This window comes from Saccostrea echinata, unplaced genomic scaffold (assembly GCF_033153115.1).
Source record: "Saccostrea echinata isolate AGI-Se365-2 ecotype Australia unplaced genomic scaffold, CSIRO_AGI_Sech_v1 ptg000057l, whole genome shotgun sequence".
In the NCBI taxonomy this organism is placed as follows: domain Eukaryota; kingdom Metazoa; phylum Mollusca; class Bivalvia; order Ostreida; family Ostreidae; genus Saccostrea; species Saccostrea echinata.
The window spans coordinates 6,375,358-6,397,465 of record NW_026889806.1 but is presented as its reverse complement, the minus strand read 5'-3'; the positions used below and the strand labels follow the sequence as shown (position 1 = coordinate 6,397,465).

Sequence of the window (22,108 nt, the reverse complement as noted above, 5' to 3'; positions counted from 1 at the left end):
GCGAAGGAACAGTTGCTACCCATTTTTTATCGACTTAGGTCTGTCGCGGCCGAGATTCGAATTCACGACCTCCCGATCACGTTCGGAACGAGCGCTCTACCGACCATTGAGCTTGAATACTGTCCGTTATCTCCATTATTCATGTATCATTCAAGGCAAATTACTAATATATAAGTCTTTCAATTGTTTTTATTTTATACATACATGTAGCTCAATACAAATTTGTCTGAAATGATTTTGTCACAACAGGGTCGGACTGTACCCCAATCTTTTAGTGGCACTGCTGAATAAAAATACGATGAAAATGGCTATTTTCCCCATTAATATGTTTTATGTGAGTTAATTAAATAAATTGAAAAAAAAACCCCTCAGATATTAAGCAGAGTCTGGCTCTTCCTATTCAAAATTAGTATTAGGAATAATTCGCTTAAATCAGTAACATCAAAATGAATGACTTTTTCAAAACTTAATGCAACAATTCTCACGAAAAGTCCTACATCAGGTTTTTTGACATCATGGAAAACTTAAAATAAAATAAGAACCCACATATTTTCATATCTAGTATCATAGGTGGATGTTTTACTAGAGAGACATTGATGGCAAACTAACTTTTAAAATTTATGACAAACATGATGATTTCAACTTTTTTATCGTCAACTTCCCATTATGTGCCGTATACCAATTTCACCTGCATATAGTGTTTATGGCTCCCTGTTGATTCGACACACGAGAGCGAGTTCTACGTCTGATCAATTTCTAAACTAAGGAAAGTTACTGACAAATAAGTTCATGATACAATGTATCAACAATCTCCTTTAAAGTCGACATTTTGCAAATTCTATAGTGGATACAATGACCTTGTTTGCAGATACAATCTGTTGTTAAGACGAATGTTGAATGACTTTTTTCAAACAAATTTTTAGGCCATTTCTTTTTTATTATATCTACATTCAGTGTAATTTTCTTTACGAAACCCATTGGAAATCTACAATATTCAATATACCCTATAATATACACGAAACGTTGTCATTGCGCTTGAATACATATTACGACCTATATGCATTTTCCATACTCTAGGAACACCAAAATGTATATTGTTTCGGCTCAATTTAACTAAAACAATTACACTATTATATAAGTGGAAAAATATAACAATTGTACGTTTAAAATTAATTTGTGACTTTTCCCTCGCACTGTTCATTTGCGTCATTTATCTTTCCACGTCACATCGGCTCTTTTGTCTATTAAACACACCAGTTTTGAAAGACGCTATATTCATATTAAAGATTAACGAAATTAACAATTATGAAGAGAGAAAATTAGAGAATGTAAATATAAGTATTGATTTCTTATTTTTGGATGTCGTCGGTTCTATAACACACCTGTCCGTGCCGACAAATTATCATACCACGCAGACGCTTGATATTCAATTTGTCGGGCTCGCTCCGTGATCGGGAGGTCGTGAGTTCGAATCTCGGCAACGACTGACCTAAGTTGATAAAAAATGGGTAGCAACTGTTCCTTCGCCATGCGCTCGGCATTTTGAAGTGAAAGTTGCGGGTCCTTCGGATGAAACCTTAAAAACCGAGTTCCCGTGTCACGGCAGGCGTTCGCACGATAAAGATCCGTAAGGAGCTTTCAGCGGATGTGAGCAGTCGGCAGGGGATGCTTACTCTTCGGTATAACTTGTTTTCCGCTGTTCTCATTTGTAATGATAATTTGCACTTTTGAGAATTAAATGTTCGTTTTCTTCAATTGAAAAATAATTGAAAAATTACTTAACATTTTTTGTATTGAGGTATTCTTCCAATTATGTTCATATATAGTTAATTTAATACACTGTTTCTGAGTTAAGAAGTAAGCTGAATTAATATGTTTTATCACAATATTTTTTAAGTAATGTTATCATGAAAATAAGGTCATAATAGTTGGAAACATATTACCTGTATCAAGCGAGATAAATCTGCCTACCTTGTCATTGTTATGGTGCTGTTTGTACAATAAGTCACACTTTTTTTGAAATTCTGGTATTTCTTTAAAAGAGCTTTCCAAAACGTCCAGTGAGAAATCTCAAAAGCAAAAATGATGCCAAGAAGAAAATTCAGATATTGTCGTTAAGTTTACGTTTTGAACGGCTTTCTAACTGTCTACTTCCGTTCTTCTCAGAAAAACTTCAAAAAGGATTCACAGACCTCTTAAATTGTTTGTGTGTGACTCTACTAAAGCTTTGTTTTTTCTGCATTAAAGCATTTTTCGTCTGTCGCTCGTTGTTTTCTCGGACGCAAGCTTTGACTGACGTCAAGAATATTCGGTTTCTTTCAAAAGCACAACTGACGTTTTGAGAAAGCTATGACGAACATTACGCGTAAAGATTACACGCATGATATATTATCGTTGTGTTACCCGTTGCCAATTGTGTTTCTAATGCTGAGGGTAACATTATAAATTTATTGACAGTTTTCAAGGGCTACATGCGTTTTATCGGACCCAAGAGCCAAACTGTTTGCCTGAGTCCGTTAAGCCGAAGGCAAACGGTTTGTTTCGAGGAGTCGGCAAACCACATTTTGCCCGAGAATTCAGTCAATAAATGTTTTGTTATACCTTTTACAGTTTTGACACATTGTGTGCTGGCTTCCATGAAGTAAATTTCATTTACCCGCACTGTGGTTTAAACTTTTGTTGGGTTCATATTCTCTTATTTGCATCGCATTTTTGTAGCTTTGTGTGAATCTATGCAATGAGTTCAAAATTAAAAATTACTTGAAACTTAATTTAGCATGAAAAATTGGTATTTTGACTTCAGCAAGTTTTTATCTCCTTTGATTTTTTACCCGTATTTCTAAATTAAAGCGATATGAGCTCAACTTTTATGCAAGAAATTTTTGTTGCAAATATTGTATTTAGCTATTTCAACGACAGAAAAAAGAATGTTTATAAACTTCTGTTATATATATTTGGGATGGAAGGACTATTTATAAGCTTTGATTGAAGCAAAATTACATTATTGTCGTCCTGTACAATATTGATTGCTTATATGATAATATATATTTGATTGTATAGAATCCTTCATTCTGAAACAATTTGATACTTTATTTCTATCTAATTGATCAAAAAAGGTTTGAATTACATACAAATTTATCATCACAACACATTTAAACAGCAAAATTAAATATCAAAAATGCAGCTCATATTGCTTCAACTTCTTCTCTTGAAAGAAAGCATGACCCTTTATTTGAACAAACTTAAATCCCCTTTATCCACGGATGCTCTGTGGCAAGTCTGGTTGATATTGGCCCCGTAGTTCGTGAGAAGTAGCTGAAAATGGAAAAAAAAGTTTATACAGACGGACGACAGACAACATGTGATCTGATACGTTCACTTCAGCTTTCAGCTCAGGTGAGCTAAAACTTAGAATTGTCAACCCCAACACCAATTGTATGGGCACATGTATAAGAATAACGCAAAAAAAAAAAAAAATCATCCAGATATTCCTTACAACTGAAAAAAAAAATCTCCAAGTATATATATAACAAGACAAAAGAATAGACTGATTTATCAGATATCCCAAGAATTACGGTTCTTGACATTTCATAGAGATATGCACCAATCCTGGACAGGATTGTCTGAGCGAAACCTTTTCTTCCTACAGTATTGCGAGTTATGCTAAATAAATACAACGTGTTTACTTATTTATCTGACATGCTTTGTTCTATCCTTCTTTTTCTCTGTTTATCTCTCTCTCTTTCTCTCTCTCTCTGAGTGTTTTGTGTTTCAATATCTCTCTCTCTCCTTAGTAAATATTCTTCAACACAATTTATCGGCGACAAAATTCAATTCAGTTCAATAATGATGCCGACTCAGTGCTGGTCTTGATCTTAATAACGCAACGCCACGGAACTTTTAAAAGATTTGCTTTCGTTTTGAGGTATTCAAAATAGGAATACCTCACTGAAATGACTCAACACAACAAAGTATTGATCGAGTTCAGATAAGATCAAAAACTATTTTTATCACAAATTTTAGTTTGTAACCAAATTCAGATTTATTTAAGTCAATATGATATTTTTCATTTTTTGAATTTTTAGGACTGAATTCAGCTCATTATAATTGTATTGTCGAAATTAATAGTTAAAAAACCAGGATATTACGTCAATGAACAAGTTCCAGCTTGTGAAAATAAATTTTAAAAAACCCGTTTCGATATTTGCGAATCCTTGTAAGAATAGGAGTATTCCATCAATCTATCATCTATCAATGCAGAAAATCCTACAGGTAAATCTTCGGTTGACTAGTTTTAATACATATTTTAAGATATGTATAATTATATGTAAACTGTGATAATTGTAGCCTTTGAACTTTGAATGTTACTTTCTTTTCGTTTTAAATCAATGACTAAATATATATTTTTTTTTTCATGTTGTAGAGCAGTTCCGCTATATGACTGAATAATGAGTTAAACGTTGAACCGACGAATTTATTTCTTTGCATATTGTTTACATATAAAATCCTGATATATGTATTCCTGATGGCAAAAATAAGAAGTATTTTTGTTTGAACTCTGACTTTAATATTTTAAAAATTCAACACTAAAATCCCAAAGATTACAAACTCTATTTGAATACATTTATTCTTTTCTGTCATCAAATATAATTTCTTTTAAAAAAGGTATTTTTACCTTTTGAACATTGTTAAACATGCATGAAGCATTTTAGCTTACAAATAATAAAAAAAAAATGAAGATTATTTATTATGATAAGCAGTCTTTGTGAAAAATATTAACTTCATCTTATGTTTCACATCTACATCTTAACTTACTATTCTGCTTATACCTGTTATTGTGTTCTGATGAGTAACTAATTATCACTTTGCTACATTATTTGAAAGTCTTCTTCTGTTGTGTTCATGTAAAGTTAAAAGCTTCATAAATTAAAATAATGACTTAAAATTTTTTGAAGAAAAATTCAAACTGCAAATAGTCACGATTAAATGAAAAAATCACAATATTTTAAAAATTGGGTCATTCAAACCATGCCTCCCCTCTCTCTCTCTATATATATATTATAATGCGCACATGGTTCAATAACAATAGAGGATAAATGGTTTGTACAAGAGTATGCAAGAATGATATTAGGTTGTTTAACGTCAGAAATCACTCATATAGTTTAGATACCTCACCTGCTTTAAGGTGAAATTTTGACCAATGCATGGTGTTTACAGCCGTAGCATATATCCCGCCTGTGTAAAGTATGGGACAAAGGATTTCGCTGTTGAAAATGACAGTTTTACATAAATTGATATATTTTTATGTGGGAGACCTTTATCGTGCAAGCACATATCTTGACATGGGGCGTCATTCAAAAGATTCGTGACTTCAATTCAAAGCTCGGCGCTTTGCGAAGGAACAATCCCTCTTTAGGTTTGATGCAGTTGTGGGGACGAAACTCGAACTCGGGATCTCTTAATCACAAAACGATCGAAGAGTTTGTAGAAATTATAATGAAAATAACGAATATCAATCAAGCTTAACGTATTGAAAACAATACAAATCGGAAGCAGGGAAAACACGGACCTTTTTAAACATCAGAGGTGGGACCAGGTGCTATGTAGGGGTAAGCATTCCCTGACTACTGGTCACACCCATTATGTGCTCCTTGTCATGATCGGGAAAATTATTTATTGTAAAAAGAACGGCCAATTACAATATTGTAAAAGTTGTATGAAAAACCTCAGTCGACATTAGACTTAACGATAGATTGTATTTGTTTTGAACATATGTAATTGACAATCTAAAGGATCAGAAACAAGTTCTATCAAATTACTAGTTCCTCTCCTTGACAAAACACATAATAATTGTTATGCAAAGTGAGAACAAACACGAAAGTAAAACGGTCAATAATATACCTATCTAAATCAACACGATTCATTTATATGAACAGCGGCAGAAAATGCCAATATGTTTAACTCTAATGAAAGGTTTTCGTTGCCCCAGAGTAGTAAGTGTACATCTATGATGTCTAAATCAAGTCGAAAAAGATAGTCAAAAAGATTATTTTGAGCATTTCGAGCAAGATATTTTTGCAAACGAAGAAAAAAAAATGGTAGGCATCTTCTTGTTAACCACAAGAGCAATAAGGATTGTCAGTGGTATTGCGTTTATATAAATCTTGTTCAGTACACAGTTGTGCCTTAATTTAGTATAGATTGTATTTGCTGACAAGCTCACGAGGTTGTTGATATTCTTGTATCATCAACATATTCGTCAATAGCTTGCTTTGTTTTTGGAAAATGTACGTACGAAGAGCATGCTCTTGAATTAACTGGGAGACATAAATGCCATATACAGGCAATATAATAGTAGATTGCTACATAAATAAGAACATTTGTGGATTGAAAAGTTTGTAATCACGTTTGTCATAAAACTTTCTTGTCAAGTTACCAATTACATCTCTTTTTAGTAAACTATCCAGAAATGAAAGAAATGTGTAAGAATCTGTGATTTTTAGTCTTTTATTTTTAGTTCAAAGTGATATATTTAATCAAAGTATTTTAGAATAAAAATGAATACTATTAATAGATAAAACGTCATCGATATATCTGATAGTTGAATTAAAGCAGAAGATAACGATATCAGTGATTGATTGATGGTATTCCATGTTTTTCTTTAATTATAAATTTATATTATTGTAAACAGATGATTGAAATGCCTGGTGAATTAAACAAGCGTGTAAAGATCTTAGTCTTCTTAAACTGCGTCATCGCTGTAATTTGTTTTGTAAGTATGAAAAGAGATTGCTCTATAATTATAATTTTGTAGTGATTTTTATTATTTTTTGAATGATATTATATACATGTAGAAAGGATTAATAAATATATACATTTTTAATGCGACATTTCTTTTGAAAGTTCAGTACATGTTTTTGTGATACTTTTGTACCTCTCTGATAAACATAAGAATATAGAGTACAAAGAACAAATTTAAACTCTGACGGATTGATTATTAATATATGTATTTTTTTCAGGTGCTTGGAATCGTTCTTTTAATCATCGGTACCTTTATGAAACCAGAGGAAACAGAAATTGTCTTGAACATATTGAAAGATGGATTTTTTGACTTAAAATCACAAGCTGATGTACTTTCAAATGTATTTATTGCTGTTGGAGTGTTTTCTTTCATAGCAGGAATATTTAATTTTGCTTTTGGGTTATATAGCGCTCATAATAAAGAAAAAGTTTTGACTATATTTGTGAGTACATTGATATAAAAATCATTTATAAACTTAATTATTAAAATTAAGAAATGTTCTTTGATCTTAATGTATTTTTAAGAGTGTTAAGTGCTTTAGTTTTTCCAACCTCAAATTTGATGTTGATGTAATCGATATATGTTTTTTTTAGTTTTCGTACATACATTTCTTAACAGGGGTCTTTTCTAGTAAAGTTTTGATTTCAGCATATTTTATTTTATAACAGAATTCAATTTTCTCTCAATGCCATATTGAAATGTTAAAAATTCCCCTGACATTAAAGCATCGAGTTCATATTTTGGATGTCGTATAACAGGACCTGGCCGTATCGACAAATTGAATACCTACAGCATCCAAAAATAAGGATAAAATGCATATATTTACGTTCTCTAATTATGTTATTTTCATTCATTGTTATTATCTATATGTTTAGCGCCTTTCAGAACTGATATGGCTAGTAGACGTAAGGGCAGTTATGTCGTGGGATATTAGATAACGCAAAAGAATATATTGAGAGAAAAAAAAGACCCCCCCCCCCCCAATAAAATGATATATATATATATAACTATATTTATTTTTGTGTGTAAGTAAGTGTATGTCCTATATAATATTCCGATATAAAAAGATCATGACAACGTTTCGTTCGTGTTTTAGGGATTGTATGTTGTCGATTTCAAATGCATTTCATAAAGAAAATTATACGAATTGAATGTAAATATGACATACTTTGATAAAAGACACCCGATTTTTTTTCTTCATATTACAGTACGCAGTGTTAGCAGTGTTAGTTCTTGTGTCATTTGTGATGAAAATAACGGGCTTTGTCCTGTGGAATAAATTTAACACTAAAGTAAGTTATTTTGTCAATTGTTTTGTAAAGTTTAACATGATCCTAACAAAACACAATAGACATATTAAATATATATGGTATTTCAAAATTGTAAGCAAAAGTTGAAAAGGTTTGTCCATGAAATATAGAAGAAGAATTTCCTTATTGAATTACTCTCTTTCATTAACATATTGCGATGCATCAAATATCCGATTTTATACCAATTCGTTGAAAACATTTTTGTTTTAATTTCAAACTATTATGAAATGGAAAATATCAAGTTAAAATTAACAAAAATATTTCTCCCAAACAATATTACATCTACTTGCAGCAATTTCACTATTTCTGGTTAAATTAATAGAAAAGAAATAATTTTAAAAACATGAATGCTTTTAAATTGTCCTAAAGTGTATGTATGTTTATGAGTGTATCGAGGGGGAAACAAATTTCAGAAGTGTTGTAAATGAATTTTCCATTGGGTTACAATTCTGCGAAATAACAATTTCTGTCCAATCCGCAGGTAAAAAGTTATGTAAAATTCTTCAATTTTCACTGCAAGTCTAAAATGCACTTTAAATAAGTAAGCTTTGAAAACTCTTTCCGAGAAAAATCCGTGACTGCATACATAAATTAATACCACTCGTAAACTGAATATTAAATCTCCAGTATTTCACGTATTCTAATATATATGAATTACTATACTATTTTTTTGTAGATTGGGGGACAACTTGTAATTAAAACTCAATTGGTTGGATCTCTCCATAAAAACTTTGTGAATGATTCAATAAGCGGTGGAAATGACATCTCAAATGAATGGAATAAGATGTTTATGTTTGTATGTATGCTTTATTATTTTTATTTTGCTTTATTTCAAATCTATTCAACGTTTATAATCAAAAGCAATGTAAAACTGCAGGAAAACTGCGATCAACTGAAAATTGTAAGCAATTTCGGAATCAAAAAAGGAAAGAATCTTGATATGTATTCAATAAAATACCAATAATGGGAAAAATGAACTAATAATCTCCAGGCTTTTTAACTTCATAGCTTCATTTTCAATATTTTAATTAAAAAAACGTTAATGGTAACTTTACATCAAATCTTTGTGAAAACGTGATGACCTCAACTTTTTTCATTGTCAACTTCTCTTATTCACGTAGCCATATATTATTAACGTAACCATTTAATATATCATATTGTAAAATATAAAATAATCATCTGTATAGGATGTTTATGTCTCCCAGTTGATTTTTTACGCAAGGGAATGCTCTACGTAAGAACAATTTCTCAAACGAGGCAAGCTTTTGACAAATAGGTTGATGAAACAAGGATATCAGCAGTCTTGTTAAAAGTTACATATAAGAGATTCTATGGTCGATACAGTTACCTTGTTAGCAAAAACAATGCATCATTAAATCGATGTTGACTTAAGTTTTCATACAAATTGTTAGGCTTTCTCACACTGAACTGTCTACAGATTTTCCCGTTTGCCCGAGGTTTAAAAAAACCCACATACAACAAGCGTGACTGGTTGACAGGGATGCCAATTTTTTAAATTCACCTGGTTCAACCTGCCGAAATTATATTGTTTCAAGGGCTATGGGGCTTGAGATTATTGTTTGTTATCTTATTACTGAATTCAGAGAATTTAGACTGAAATAAAAGAATGAAGAAACGTCTCCAGTTTCATATCTAAGTAAACGTTTAAAAACAATCACACTTGTTAAAAATAAATACATTACTGGTTTATTGCAATCTTATTATACTCTATTTAAAACATTCAGTTGGATTGCTGTGCGGTAAATCCCGTGGAATCAACTACAAATGATTTTGACACGACCCCTTGGTGCACTACCAAAGGAGAATGTCAGTCGACAAATGCTGAGATCCCCAAGGCTTGCTGTGTTGGAGTCACTGAAACTAATTATACTTCTGCACCATCTTCATGTTACGCAGATGTTCAATCTGGAACGTATAACAAAAAGGTATAACACTTAATCAAACATTGACTTTAATAAGTATATCTACCTACATGTAAAAAAGCCGAAGATAACGAATAGTGATTAATTGCATGAATCTTGTAAATAATACAACTTCTGACAGAGCAAAAACACGGACCCTGAAAATATCAGAGGTAAGACCAGGTGTCAAAGAAGAGTAAGCATCCCCTGTAAACCGGTCATATCAGCCAAAGTATAATTATTATTTTTAAAATGATATTTAAAAAAAATGTTCAGAATTACATGAACCTTCAGATTTTTATTACTGTATCAATTATTTTTCAAATATTAATAAGTCAAAATATTTTAACTACTATTAAGAGAAAACAATATTATAAAACTCTTTACACGTAAAAAAGAGTTAAAAGCTCAAACACGCTATGCAAGTTATGCATCAATGGCGTATATTTGCTGTGTGATCTTATTAACGGGACAAGGGACATTCTATAAAGTGTAATATGTAATTTGAAAAAAGTACCTCCTTTTATATATATTGGTTTATATATGCATTGCAGCTTATTATATCACATGTGTAATGGATTTGTTTTCAATTGTGTATAAGGTTTAAAATCCAAACCATTATTTTCCTATGACATTATACTTCTTTCTCACAGACCGCCACGGTAGCTCAAACGGTAGAGAGCTCGCTCCGTGATCGGAAGGTCATGGGTTCGAGCCTCGGCCGAAAATGACCTAAGTCGATAAAAAGATGTAGCAGCTATTCCTTCGCCAAGCGCTCGGCACTTCGGATGAGACCTTAAAAACCGAGGCCCCGTGTCACGGTAGGCGTTAAAAATCCCTCACTGCTCAATGGCCCTGAGTGCCGAGTAAAGATCTAAATTTGAAGCCCTTTACCGGTATATGATGACGTCTCTATATATTAGTGAAAAATTCTCGAACTGGACGTAAAACAACAATCAATCAATCAATCTTTCTCACAGGGGTGTTTTCAAGCTTTGAAAGAACTGGAGGAGGAACTGGAGGAAAAAAATACAGCTCATACTACTACTGTCCTTGTACTTGAGATTATACTTTTTGTATTGGAGGTAACATTAGATTTAAAAGAATTGCTTATTGCGTACTTCTTGTCTATACGAAATTGCTATCTATTTCAAGTCATTTCGATAAAATAAGGTCTCTTCATGTTGTTTCCTACTTTTTATCATTATCATAAATATCTTTTGTTAGAGTATTTTGCAAAATGCCTATTTCGTAATTGCATATATATATTCCAAGTCCATAATTCATATATTCACAATGTGATGGTTTCAGCTTGACTGTTCTTGATATCTAGTTTGTATTTTCAGGTTTCACAAGTGATTCTTGTAATTTCAATATGCAGATCATCCAATGAGGCCTAAGAAGTGTGATGGGTATTATTGACATGAATATGTTATCCATTCTTTTTTCTTAGCTTGAAAGAGATTTAAATAGATTTTGCTTAAATTGCTACAGCACATTAATCATAAAATCTTTGTTAGGACCGTTTTCATCTGAAGTTTACGCTTGATAGATGGTTGTCAGGGGCCAAATTAATGTTCAACTATCAAGTATTAGTTAATGTTTTGTGATTTGGAATTTTAAAGAAAGAAAATACATAAAAAAAAACCATAAACCACAATTTGATTACCAGCACTAAAACAATTTTTATGGGTAATTGAAGTTCACTCTAGTTTAATTTACTATGGTAACTATGGTTAAGTATACTAACTATCATACTGTGCAATAAAACACCCATTCTGATATTGAAATGTATGAATCTTTGATACTTTGATTACATTATTTTTCATTTATTTTGACATTTTTAATGACATTACATGCATTTACTTACGATAAAACCTTACTCTGGGACTTTTTGTCAGAGTAAGAGTATTAATAGTTCGAATTACAATGTAAAGATCATAACATAAAATAAAAATTTTTTTGTTTAAAAAAAGCAATGTGTATTTTTGTTATCTAAAAAAGGATTATCATGAAGGATACACAAAGAAATTTCATTGCGAATAAATCGTTAAGCTTCCATATTTTGAACGTCGAGCTGAGAGTCCATTTCATTTTTTGCTTCTACGACTTTTTACCTCAATGATTCAAAATCTTAGAAATCTAGAGTTTTTTCTTAATTCCATTTTCATTAAGATAACATATTAAAATAACTAGGTTTTAAATTTACATACTTTTATATAGGTTGGCAAAATTTTGGTTTTCCAATAATAAAAGAAAATGTAAAGTTTCAAAATTTCATTCCACAAAAAAGAACATTGTAGAATTAAACTTTTTTTCAGAATTTATCGGCGAAATGCCATGCCTTTTTAATCACAAACTGAATAAAAGTTCGAAACATTTATGTTTTGATTGAAAGCACAAAGAGTTAATTCTTTAATTCCAAGTTTAATTTTTTTCGAAGCCTCCATACAATCCGTTTCTTTTCAGTACCGCGTAGAAATACTTAACACCCATTTGTTAACATAAAACGTAAACCAGAAGAACATCGATAAAATTCCATCTCAATTATGAAAAATATAACAAAATATACTTATAAAAACTCACCCACTTTTGTTTAAGTCAACAAATATTGTAAATACAGTTAATTAGACTTCAAAGAAGTTTTCAACATTTTGTTTTAACAATAAAGACATGCTGAAAAAACAAAAATATTGTATAGGCGTCGGAACGGGGGGGGGGGGGGTAGGGGGGCTTAGCCCCCCCCCCACTTTTTTTGCAAAGATAGACATAATATAGGCATTGAAAATTGGACATACCTTTTTTTTCGTTGGTTAAGCCCCCCTCCGACTTTCAATTAGCCACCCCACTTTCAATTTGCTTCCGACGCCTATGTATTGTACCGATGAAATCCTCGATTTGCTCTTCTGGTAGAATAGCAGGATGTGGAATTATGAAATATGATGCAACCGAGATAAGAGGTAAATTTCTCTTCGCTATCAATGTTGCCGATTACCAAGCTGAGTTCTTTTTATTAGCAAAAAGCCGACAACGACTTTTTCACAATCGTTTAGTATCATAAACTGAATATTTTTGTTTACAGCTTTGTGTCTCCACAGTTTTGTTTTTATTCTAGAGGTAAATGTTTTGCTAAAAACAGACTAGAAATAATGTTTTTTTTCACGTCTATCTATCCACAAGTATCATGTTTTGATTTTTATTTTAATGGCAAAACTGACCAGTGTTCGGGTTGAATAATAGTAGATTATGCAACACAGAAACAATATCATTCTAAGTTCACATGTTGATTATAATTTACGATCAATGTTTTACCCGTGGTTTGGCTTTAAACTGTTTTCGTCAAAAATTCTTCATTAGCCTACAATGTACCATGTTTATTCATATTTGATGTTTAATGTTAGTGCGACAATAGATTAAATAGGCTTATAATACCTCCTTATTTTCGGATTTGAAAATATTTTTTATAAATTTTATTGATAGCAATTTAGGCTTTACAGATAAATTCCGTAAATTTTATTTTTACGATCAACCAAGGTGCATTGAAAATTTGCGGACTGCAACGGTAGCCGATTATTTATCACCAGAGACAAGGTCAAGAAAGAAGTTCTGGTTAATGAGATATATGCATATCTCTCTCTGGAATTTGTTCTTGTCCAACTTGAAAAAAAATTAATGCATGACAGGCCTCCAGTGGCAGTAGATACAAAATTTACAAAATGAGAGCTAATTGTTAATTTACATTCTGTCAAAAACCAAGGCGCACGCTGAAGTCAAAATAGAAAAAATGTGGTTTGAAAAACTTAAAAAGATAACGTTCATAAGCATGTAAATGAAAATTAGATGCTGCAAGTTACAAAGATTATTTTCTTCCTTTATCGTTTTACGATCACTTTACTCAGACTTAATAACCAACGTCAGTTGTACATTGAAAGCTATGCACATGTAACATCTCAATAACATCTCAATATGCTTAAAAACTATAGATATAAACTTCGTTAAAAGATTACATTTTATCATCGAATGCTTAAGATTTTTAATATAAAAAATTACATGTACAAGAGTTGCCCATCTCCCCCCCCCCCCCCCCAAAAAAAAAAGTCGAATATTTTCAATATTTTTTGTTCTACTAAAATCATTAGTTAAAAATTAGCATGCACCATAATGAACTGTTAAAAAATTTCAAATATTTCTATAAGTATTTTTTTTTTCTCTGATAAATGAATCATTTAGAAAACTAGCAGGGCAACAACGACGACGTCAAAAAAGTAGCTCTTCGCGTTTTGGAATTTGTTCTGCAATCGTGCGTTTTTATAAATCAGCATAAACATTAAATTCGATACATCATTTAATTTTCTTTTCGATCTCGAGTTGTCTTTAAACAGATACATGTATATCCCAGTGAACTTGAAATAAAAGACACCACAGAGTCTGTTTCATCTGTTTCATATTTAGATGTTTACTGACTATAAACGATAAAAGCCAACTATTAACTAAATTGTATAACAAACGAGCTCGAGATGACTTCAGCTTTTCCATCGTCAACTTTCCTTATTTATGTAGTAATATTCCGCTGCATATGTTGTTAAGGTCTCCCAACTTATTCGCTACTCAAGAGCATGCTTTGTGTACAATCAAATCTTAAAACGATGCAGGCTACTCACACATAAATTGATGTTACACAGATTTCAATAACCTCGCTTAAAGTCAGCATTTCGTATATCTTATGGTCGTTACAATGACCTTATTAGCAAGTATAACCTATTACTGGGTATTTTTTTTTTTTAAAAACCTTTGTTTTTTGTTCTAAATTTGACTACAGTTTGCTCCGTCTTCTTGATCTATACACAGGGCTCACGGCAGGTATGATCTGTCAACAGGAGATGCTTACTCTTCCCAGGCGCCTGAATTTTTGAAGTCCGTGTTTATGTCCTGCTCACAGAATTTATTGTTTGTAGTTTTATGAGATCAATTGCTGTTCTTTATTTTCACCTTTTACAATTAAGAAAAGGTCAAGGAATTAATTATTTTAATAGACAATCTCCATATATCACATACCTCACTGCTTGCACAGTTAATAGCGGTCGCCAGTTTGACGTACAGACTTTTCTGTTTGTTGTTATTTTTGTTGGTCTATACCAAATGTCCAGCTATTTCTGAACCTAATATCTTATTATAGTCTGTCCCACGGTACCAAGGACCTCACTTTTCGCCTCATATCTCAAAATGTATAAATACCTTGGCCTTCAAACTTGGTTCGATCGATAGATCATTTTTTTTCCAAACTTCCTGCATTTATCCGAACCCTCGAGTTCAACCAGTGTATTGACACGGCGGCAAATTCAAAGTCTACGGGGATTTAACATTGCCAAAATGGCCACCACTTCGGAGGGGGATCCATCATTATTCGTGATTTTCCGTACATCGCCGTCAGTGACGTAATGACGTAACACACGTTCGGGAATGCTCTGTGCTTACCGATGTACAGAACGCAATACAACCCGAGACTTTCCAAGTGCCCAATACACACATATTTATCAGCAAAAAAATAGCAAAACAGCGTCTTCGACGTACCCGGGAACAAGTGCTTAACGCTACTAAGAAAAGAGGTAAGATTTATATCTCATATTTACTTCAGAAGTCATAACTGACAATGTAATGGAAAGACCGATCGAGGCTACAACAAAATTCAACCAAGTGACATCATTGCTTTACCAACACATAGCATGATAGATCTATCGGTAAGCGAGTATTGGTATTGGTATTGGTATGATTGGTATGTTCTAATAATTTAGATTTGTAATTAATTACAACTTTACCTTTGCCTCGCAAATAAATCCAACACACTAGGCAGTATACTATAGTTTGTTGTAAACACGGTTAAACAGTTTGTGAAACATCACTTCTATCATAAATTCACAACGCTTCCTGGCTCTGTTACATTTATACTCTTAAGCACATACAAATCCACGTTTATACATTTGAAACACTGTGCAAAACAAGATATACGTGTTGTCTGCATCAAACTACGTCATCAATGGATTTTGACCTTGCCCTTTGAAAACTTCCTGTATCGGCATTAGGTAAATGCAGGCCCTGGGATTTCAAACAATATTATGTATTTTTAATAGTTTTACCATATTGTTTAGCAGTTCTGATGCCCAAAATAAAATACAGAGGTACATGTAGTAATCACACAAATCCCTAAACATGAAAGGAATACATTATTTTTTTTTATTATTATTTATTATGTTTATTTGTATACTTTATTTTTCTTTTAATATAAAAACTTTTGTGGCAGAAATTTCAATGATTTTAGGAATGACTCTAATTCTTGCCCAAACCTGGTTTGGGTCAGTTTACGCTTTATAATCCGCGAAGCGGGTTATACTCGAATAATTTGGCCAAGAATTAGAGTCATTCCTTATAATTTAATTTTAAAATCATGAAATAACTATGGGTGTAAAATTTCGTTGCTTTTTATTAGTTCAAATTTGCCGCTCAATAATACAACCTTAGTAACGGAAGTAACGGAAGTGATGGGAAGCAAGGGGAGGTAAAAACTGATACATAGGCCTAGCAGCCTTTTTACATGTGGTAAGAGCGAATTATCGTTTGAAGTTAAAGGTACGTTTATTAAATCTGGAATTTTCCATGAATCTCGGGGACTGGAAATGAGAGGATTGCATGGATACAGATAATTCAGCTGGTTGTCAGGGGGGTGTGTCCCCATACCAAACCAGGTTATACAGATATAATTTGTGTTCCTTTTTGGATATTAACCAATCAGAGGCAAGAATACAAACAAAATTAAATTATTAACAAATTAATAAAACTTTTGAGACTTGAGTTGCATTTTAAATTTCAATGTGAAAATATTCTACATTTGCAAGAAATGCAAGTCAAAGCCCTTTCATTATTTTTTTTTAAAATTATAATAACAATGATAAAACTAAATTAAGCATTTTTATTTTGAAAACAAGAATTTAATTATTAGGAAAGAGAACATGAAGACATATCAGACAGAAAAGAGCATGCAAACATGTACATTATATTAATTCAACCTTAAGTAGGTGCAGAAATGTGTATGTAGCTTTCTTTTCTTTTCTTTTTTTTGAAATTTGTCTACAGTCATCTCTGAAATCATTTTTAAATTATGAGGTCAGGCCCATGGGAAGCAATTCAAGTGTGTGTGTGTGTGTGGGGGGGGGGGGGGGGGGGCAAACCAAACATTTTCAGTTCAAGCTTGACAAGCCAAGAAAATATTTAAAAAAAAATTTATATATGTCTATATTTATCATATCAATTAGTCAAACTTTGTTGTCAAACCTCGTTATCCAACAATGGGAATGATAAAAACTTTAGAGATATCCGAGTATTCAAGATATCAAGGGTAAAATACTTCAAAGTGGTTGGGACTTCCAAATCACTTTGACACATCAATGGATATCAAAATTTACAACTTCTGCTTTGCAAATTAAATTCATACTGTGAAAATTGTTATAAAACTTGAATTACAAGTTGTAAAAATATCAAATTTCAAATTACTTAAATCTTAAATTAGTGAAATTACAGGGTAAAACCACTCAACTTACTATGTTATTATATTTGTAATTTTGTTTGAACTGTTTTTCAGCATTTGAAGTAAATTTGAAAAATATTCCAAGAGGTAAATGAATTGTCTATCCTATATTTATTCAGATTATCTTATAGATATTCAGACTGAAGAAGAAATGAAAGTAAAATGCTCAGTGCTGCTGGTGTCCATGGTTTGAATGTCAATTGGTACAAAAGAAAAGTCATGACTCATATTGGACATAATAAACATGAAGCCAAGGAGAGAAACAACATCTATGAATGGATTCAAAAGTGAGTATTTTTCTCTCCTTTATATCACTAACACTTCAATTTGTGTCTGGCTCATCAAGTGATCAATGGCAAACTCCCTGGTAATCTTTGGTTTATACTATTCTTTGGGCCTGAAAAAGATGGCAATAATACACATATTAACTGGTGCATGAAAAAAAAAACAAAAACAAAAGAAAACAAAACATTTGAGTCTCTGTAAAGTGAAATTAAGGAATAATGAAAATTCAAAGGATTTCATTTGTACATGTATCATGATAACATGAATTCTTTCTGTACTTATGAAAAATACATGATGATTTTTTTAATTTCAGATACCAGGCCAAGTATATACACTTCAGAAAGAAAAAAGACATTTTTTTTTATATTCATATACTTGTATATACTTACTGCCTAGACCATCCAGAAGAATGTCCTGAAACTTGTTCATGTATGTTTCATCTAGATGAACTCCAAACACCTTATTCTGAAAATTTGAGTGGATTGTCCTTTACATGCATGTGTGCCTTCAATTCTTGATGTCTGCTCATCATAACAATGAATTCCAATAAATTAATACCTTCAAAATATTTTTTTGTAATTATAAATAAAGACATAAAAAGGTAAATGTTGCTTCTTTATTACAATTCTTTAATCAATAATTAGTCCTTCAAATGGTGTTGAATAACATGAATAAACTGAGAAAGGGACACTAACCAAATCAGTGATGTGCCCATTTACAATTTAAATGATCTCTGCTTTTTAACCTTTATTATGTTCGTGTTTTGACCTTGACCTTCTATTTATTGTGCTAGAATACTGTTCATAGTTACTTAAATGAGGCCAATTAACTTTAATATAATGTTTGCTTGCCCCCTCCCGACTCAGGATAAGAAAATCGAGTCGGTAGGTAGGTGAGATTTTTTTTTTTCAAAGAAAATTTCAAAATCAATGCTGAATTTTCAAAATCTATTTTTCGGAATTCCTTAAAAAATATAAATAATTGCTTCCTGGAGGTTAAAAAAAGTTTTGAGTCGGGCCATTTTTAGCCAGTCGGTCGGGAGAGGGCAACCAAACAATTTTTAAAGATGGCTTGATGTATTAATTTTGCAATTGTATGAATTTTTGCTTTATTTTCTTTTTGCACATAAATTTCGGAGTTTGAACAAAATGGGTCTCCTATGGAGGATGTAAATAATAAAACTAATAACTTTAAAGAAACATCTACATGTAAAAGAAATTATGAAAGATGATTTTTTTCTTGTTTAATTAAATAGAAATCTCAATGGTTTTATGTCGGGTAAACTTACAGCATATTTCGACAATAAAAAAATTCTTGAAATAAAAAAGTCATTTTTTGAAAAGTTTTAAAACTAGAAAAATTATTACACAGTAAATTGAATATAATCACAGATTTGAAAGTGAATTATATATAAAATTGTAAACACAGAGAGACAAAAAAGTCACACATGAGAGAATTTGTATAATGTGAAACATGAATTGTGTTAAAGATTCATTCACGGATTGATTGTCCTTTATGTAAAAGATACAGGATATTTTGAGGATATTGGACATTAATAATAATAACAAAGTTTATCAAATAGTGGGGAAAAATTCTGTGGATTATCTCAAATAAAGATAAATAAATGCATTGTTCATTTCGCTCGGAAATTTTTTACTTGACATTTTTAAATGAGAAATAGGACCTACTGCATTCAGTTCATTTAATGTAAAACCTTAAGCACCCCCCCCCCCCCCAAAAAAAAAAAAAAATATTAAAAAATGTAGAACAGTAGGTGTAAAACATATAATGTGAATCTCTGATATATGTAATTAATGTTTCAAAATTATATTTTTAGCATGTCTTAAATATAATATAATACAAATAATTGGTATTTACCCTATGCACTTGTGCCTAGGTGAAATATTACATCTATTGATTTTCATGCAATTTTATCAATGCAAGTATTTTAGTGGATAATTATGTGGATTTTCTTCCATCATATTTTCTTTGGCAAAGCATGCAGTAGATAAGTAACCCTTTAAATATAGTTAAATCTGTACTACATCAATCAACATGTAACATTTATTTAGATATTTATACACCTAGCAATATCTGATAGCTCTGTAGTATGTTAAAAAACAGAAGACCCTTAGAACTCAGTCCTGTAAAATGAATTATGAAGATAACAAACAGAAATAAACAGTATTATTTAGTAGAACTAAAAAGTTCAGAAAAAATCTTGAGTGTCCAAAATATTTGTTATATATAGTCAAGGTGCTGACACTTCACTTAAACAATAAAATGCTTTCTTTGGTTGTTAGTACGGGAATTAATGTCGCAGCTGTTGCAGAAAAAATACATAACCCGCGTAAGCGGGTTATGTGATTTTTTTCTGCAATAGCTGCGACGTTAATTCCCGTACTAACAACCAAAGAAAGACATTTTATTGTTTATATTTATATCTGTAAAAAAAACATTCAAAGTAAATTAAATATGTTAAATATTGTATTATAGATGCGTATGTCATTGTATGCATAATTGATGGAACAGCCCTTGCTTAAGAAATGTATGCAGGTGGCTTGCTTAGTGTTGATTATGGACTGATTAATGGCAATGGTTTTTATAAGAAATAAAGGAAATAATATTCAGTGGATGTAAATATATAAATGTAAACTTTGCTTTTGGATCATGTAGGTAGTGACTGCCAAATGCAAAGTGAAAGTAGACCATTAACCTACATAATTATGCATTTAAATGAATAAATAAAGATCTACCAGCTTCTAATAATTGTCATAACGATTAAAAGGTGTATTTGTATGCTTTCTTTTTTTCCTAATAGTTTTATGATTTGAAATAAGTCGATAAAATGTCAGTTTTCGTTTTTTTCTCTCTCTCTCTTTCTTGGACATGTAACATGTTATGGGGCACTTATGCGTACATTTTGACTTATTCTTAGCATTTGAAACAGGTCTTTCTTAGGTGTATGTATGGTATAAAATAAAGAAAAGGACAACAACTTACCATCTTACTACATTTTCAACAAATGAAGCTGTAAATAACACATTCTTGCATCAGACCATGTCAACATCCGTTTCTAGAGGAAATGCGTGACCTCAATATCCACAACTTGTACTGCATTGAATTCGGATCATTTTCTCTCATTTTATGAGAAAACTAGTCAAAATATATTTGAATGCAAAACAATACTTATGTTATTCACCAAATCACACTGAATTACTTTCGTTGAATTTTCAGGATTTTTTGTAATTTTAATTTGGAAAGAACGACTACTCCCTCGATAAACTAGCTAGCTGGTCTCCTGCCCCGTGATCTTGACGCTAATGGACGAGTTTACCATGTTAAATCCCCGTAGACTTTGAATTTGCCGCCGTGTCAATACACTGGTTGAACTCGAGGGTTCGGGTAAATGCAGGAAGTTTGGAAAAAAAAAAGATCTATCGATCGAACCTAGTTTGAAGGCCAAGGTATTTATACATTTTGAGATATGAGGCGAAAAGTGAGGTCCTTGGTACCGTGGGACAGACTATACTATATATAAACCAGTGTTCGCATGTGAGTATCGAAACAGCTGGGAGACGTAAACTCTATATGCAAGTGATAATGGCTTATTACTATTTTCAAAGGCAGCAACTTGTTGACTTTATTTCAGAATAAGTAGTAGGTACAAGGGTTCTTTGCAAATGAGTAAATTATCTCCCCAAAAAAGAATGCTAAAAACGATGGTCCATGTTCTTGTAATACCAATTATAGTTATAATACATCTTTTACTGTTTCTAGAACGAGAAATAAAAAAGGTGAAGATAACGAACAGTGATCGATCTCAAAAATTCATTAAACAATGCAAATCGGAGAAGAGGGCGCAAACACGGACCCCCGGAGATTTTATATGTACTCTAGTCGCTTGATAACTTACTGATTTGTGTAAAATTAAACAGAACTCAGGAACGAATTCTAGTTACAAAACTCCAACAACTGAACAAGTATATGTATTTCTAAATCTTGAATTTAACGTTTAGAGAGGATAACTTGTATAAAAAACATTTGATGTTGTAACAAAAATCGTAATTTTTAGTTTACATTATTATTACATCCGTGTCCTTGTGAGTGGCTGTGTTACGTTCAATCAGATCGAAGATTTAGAGCATGCAAGTCATCGAAATGGAACTTTAAAAAGTATTGTCACCCCTTCTAATGTTATTGTGATTTA

The 22,108-nt window shown here is 31.7% G+C and overlaps 1 protein-coding gene and 2 long non-coding RNA genes across 3 annotated transcripts; 2 read left to right on the top strand and 1 right to left on the bottom strand.

Moving 5' to 3' along the window:
- The first annotated feature begins 8,799 nt into the window (after positions 1-8,799).
- LOC133174380 (uncharacterized) lies at positions 8,800-11,803 on the top strand. Its single transcript, XM_061309505.1, has 4 exons — positions 8,800-8,908; positions 9,858-10,058; positions 11,015-11,119; positions 11,381-11,803. Exons 1-4 carry the CDS (start codon positions 8,897-8,899, stop codon positions 11,432-11,434), a joined length of 372 nt encoding a protein of 123 aa, XP_061165489.1. The 5' UTR covers positions 8,800-8,896; the 3' UTR covers positions 11,435-11,803.
- Positions 11,804-15,592: 3,789 nt separating this feature from the next.
- On the top strand, positions 15,593-18,449 carry LOC133174318 (uncharacterized). Its single transcript, XR_009719118.1, has 3 exons — positions 15,593-15,640; positions 17,745-17,900; positions 18,212-18,449. It is a non-coding gene; the product is annotated as an uncharacterized LOC133174318 (long non-coding RNA).
- On the bottom strand, positions 17,706-20,965 carry LOC133174317 (uncharacterized). The gene is made up of 3 exons (XR_009719117.1): positions 20,902-20,965; positions 18,288-18,456; positions 17,706-18,010 (listed from the first exon to the last, which is right to left on the bottom strand). It is a non-coding gene; the product is annotated as an uncharacterized LOC133174317 (long non-coding RNA).
- Between the last annotated feature and the right edge of the window lie 1,143 nt (positions 20,966-22,108).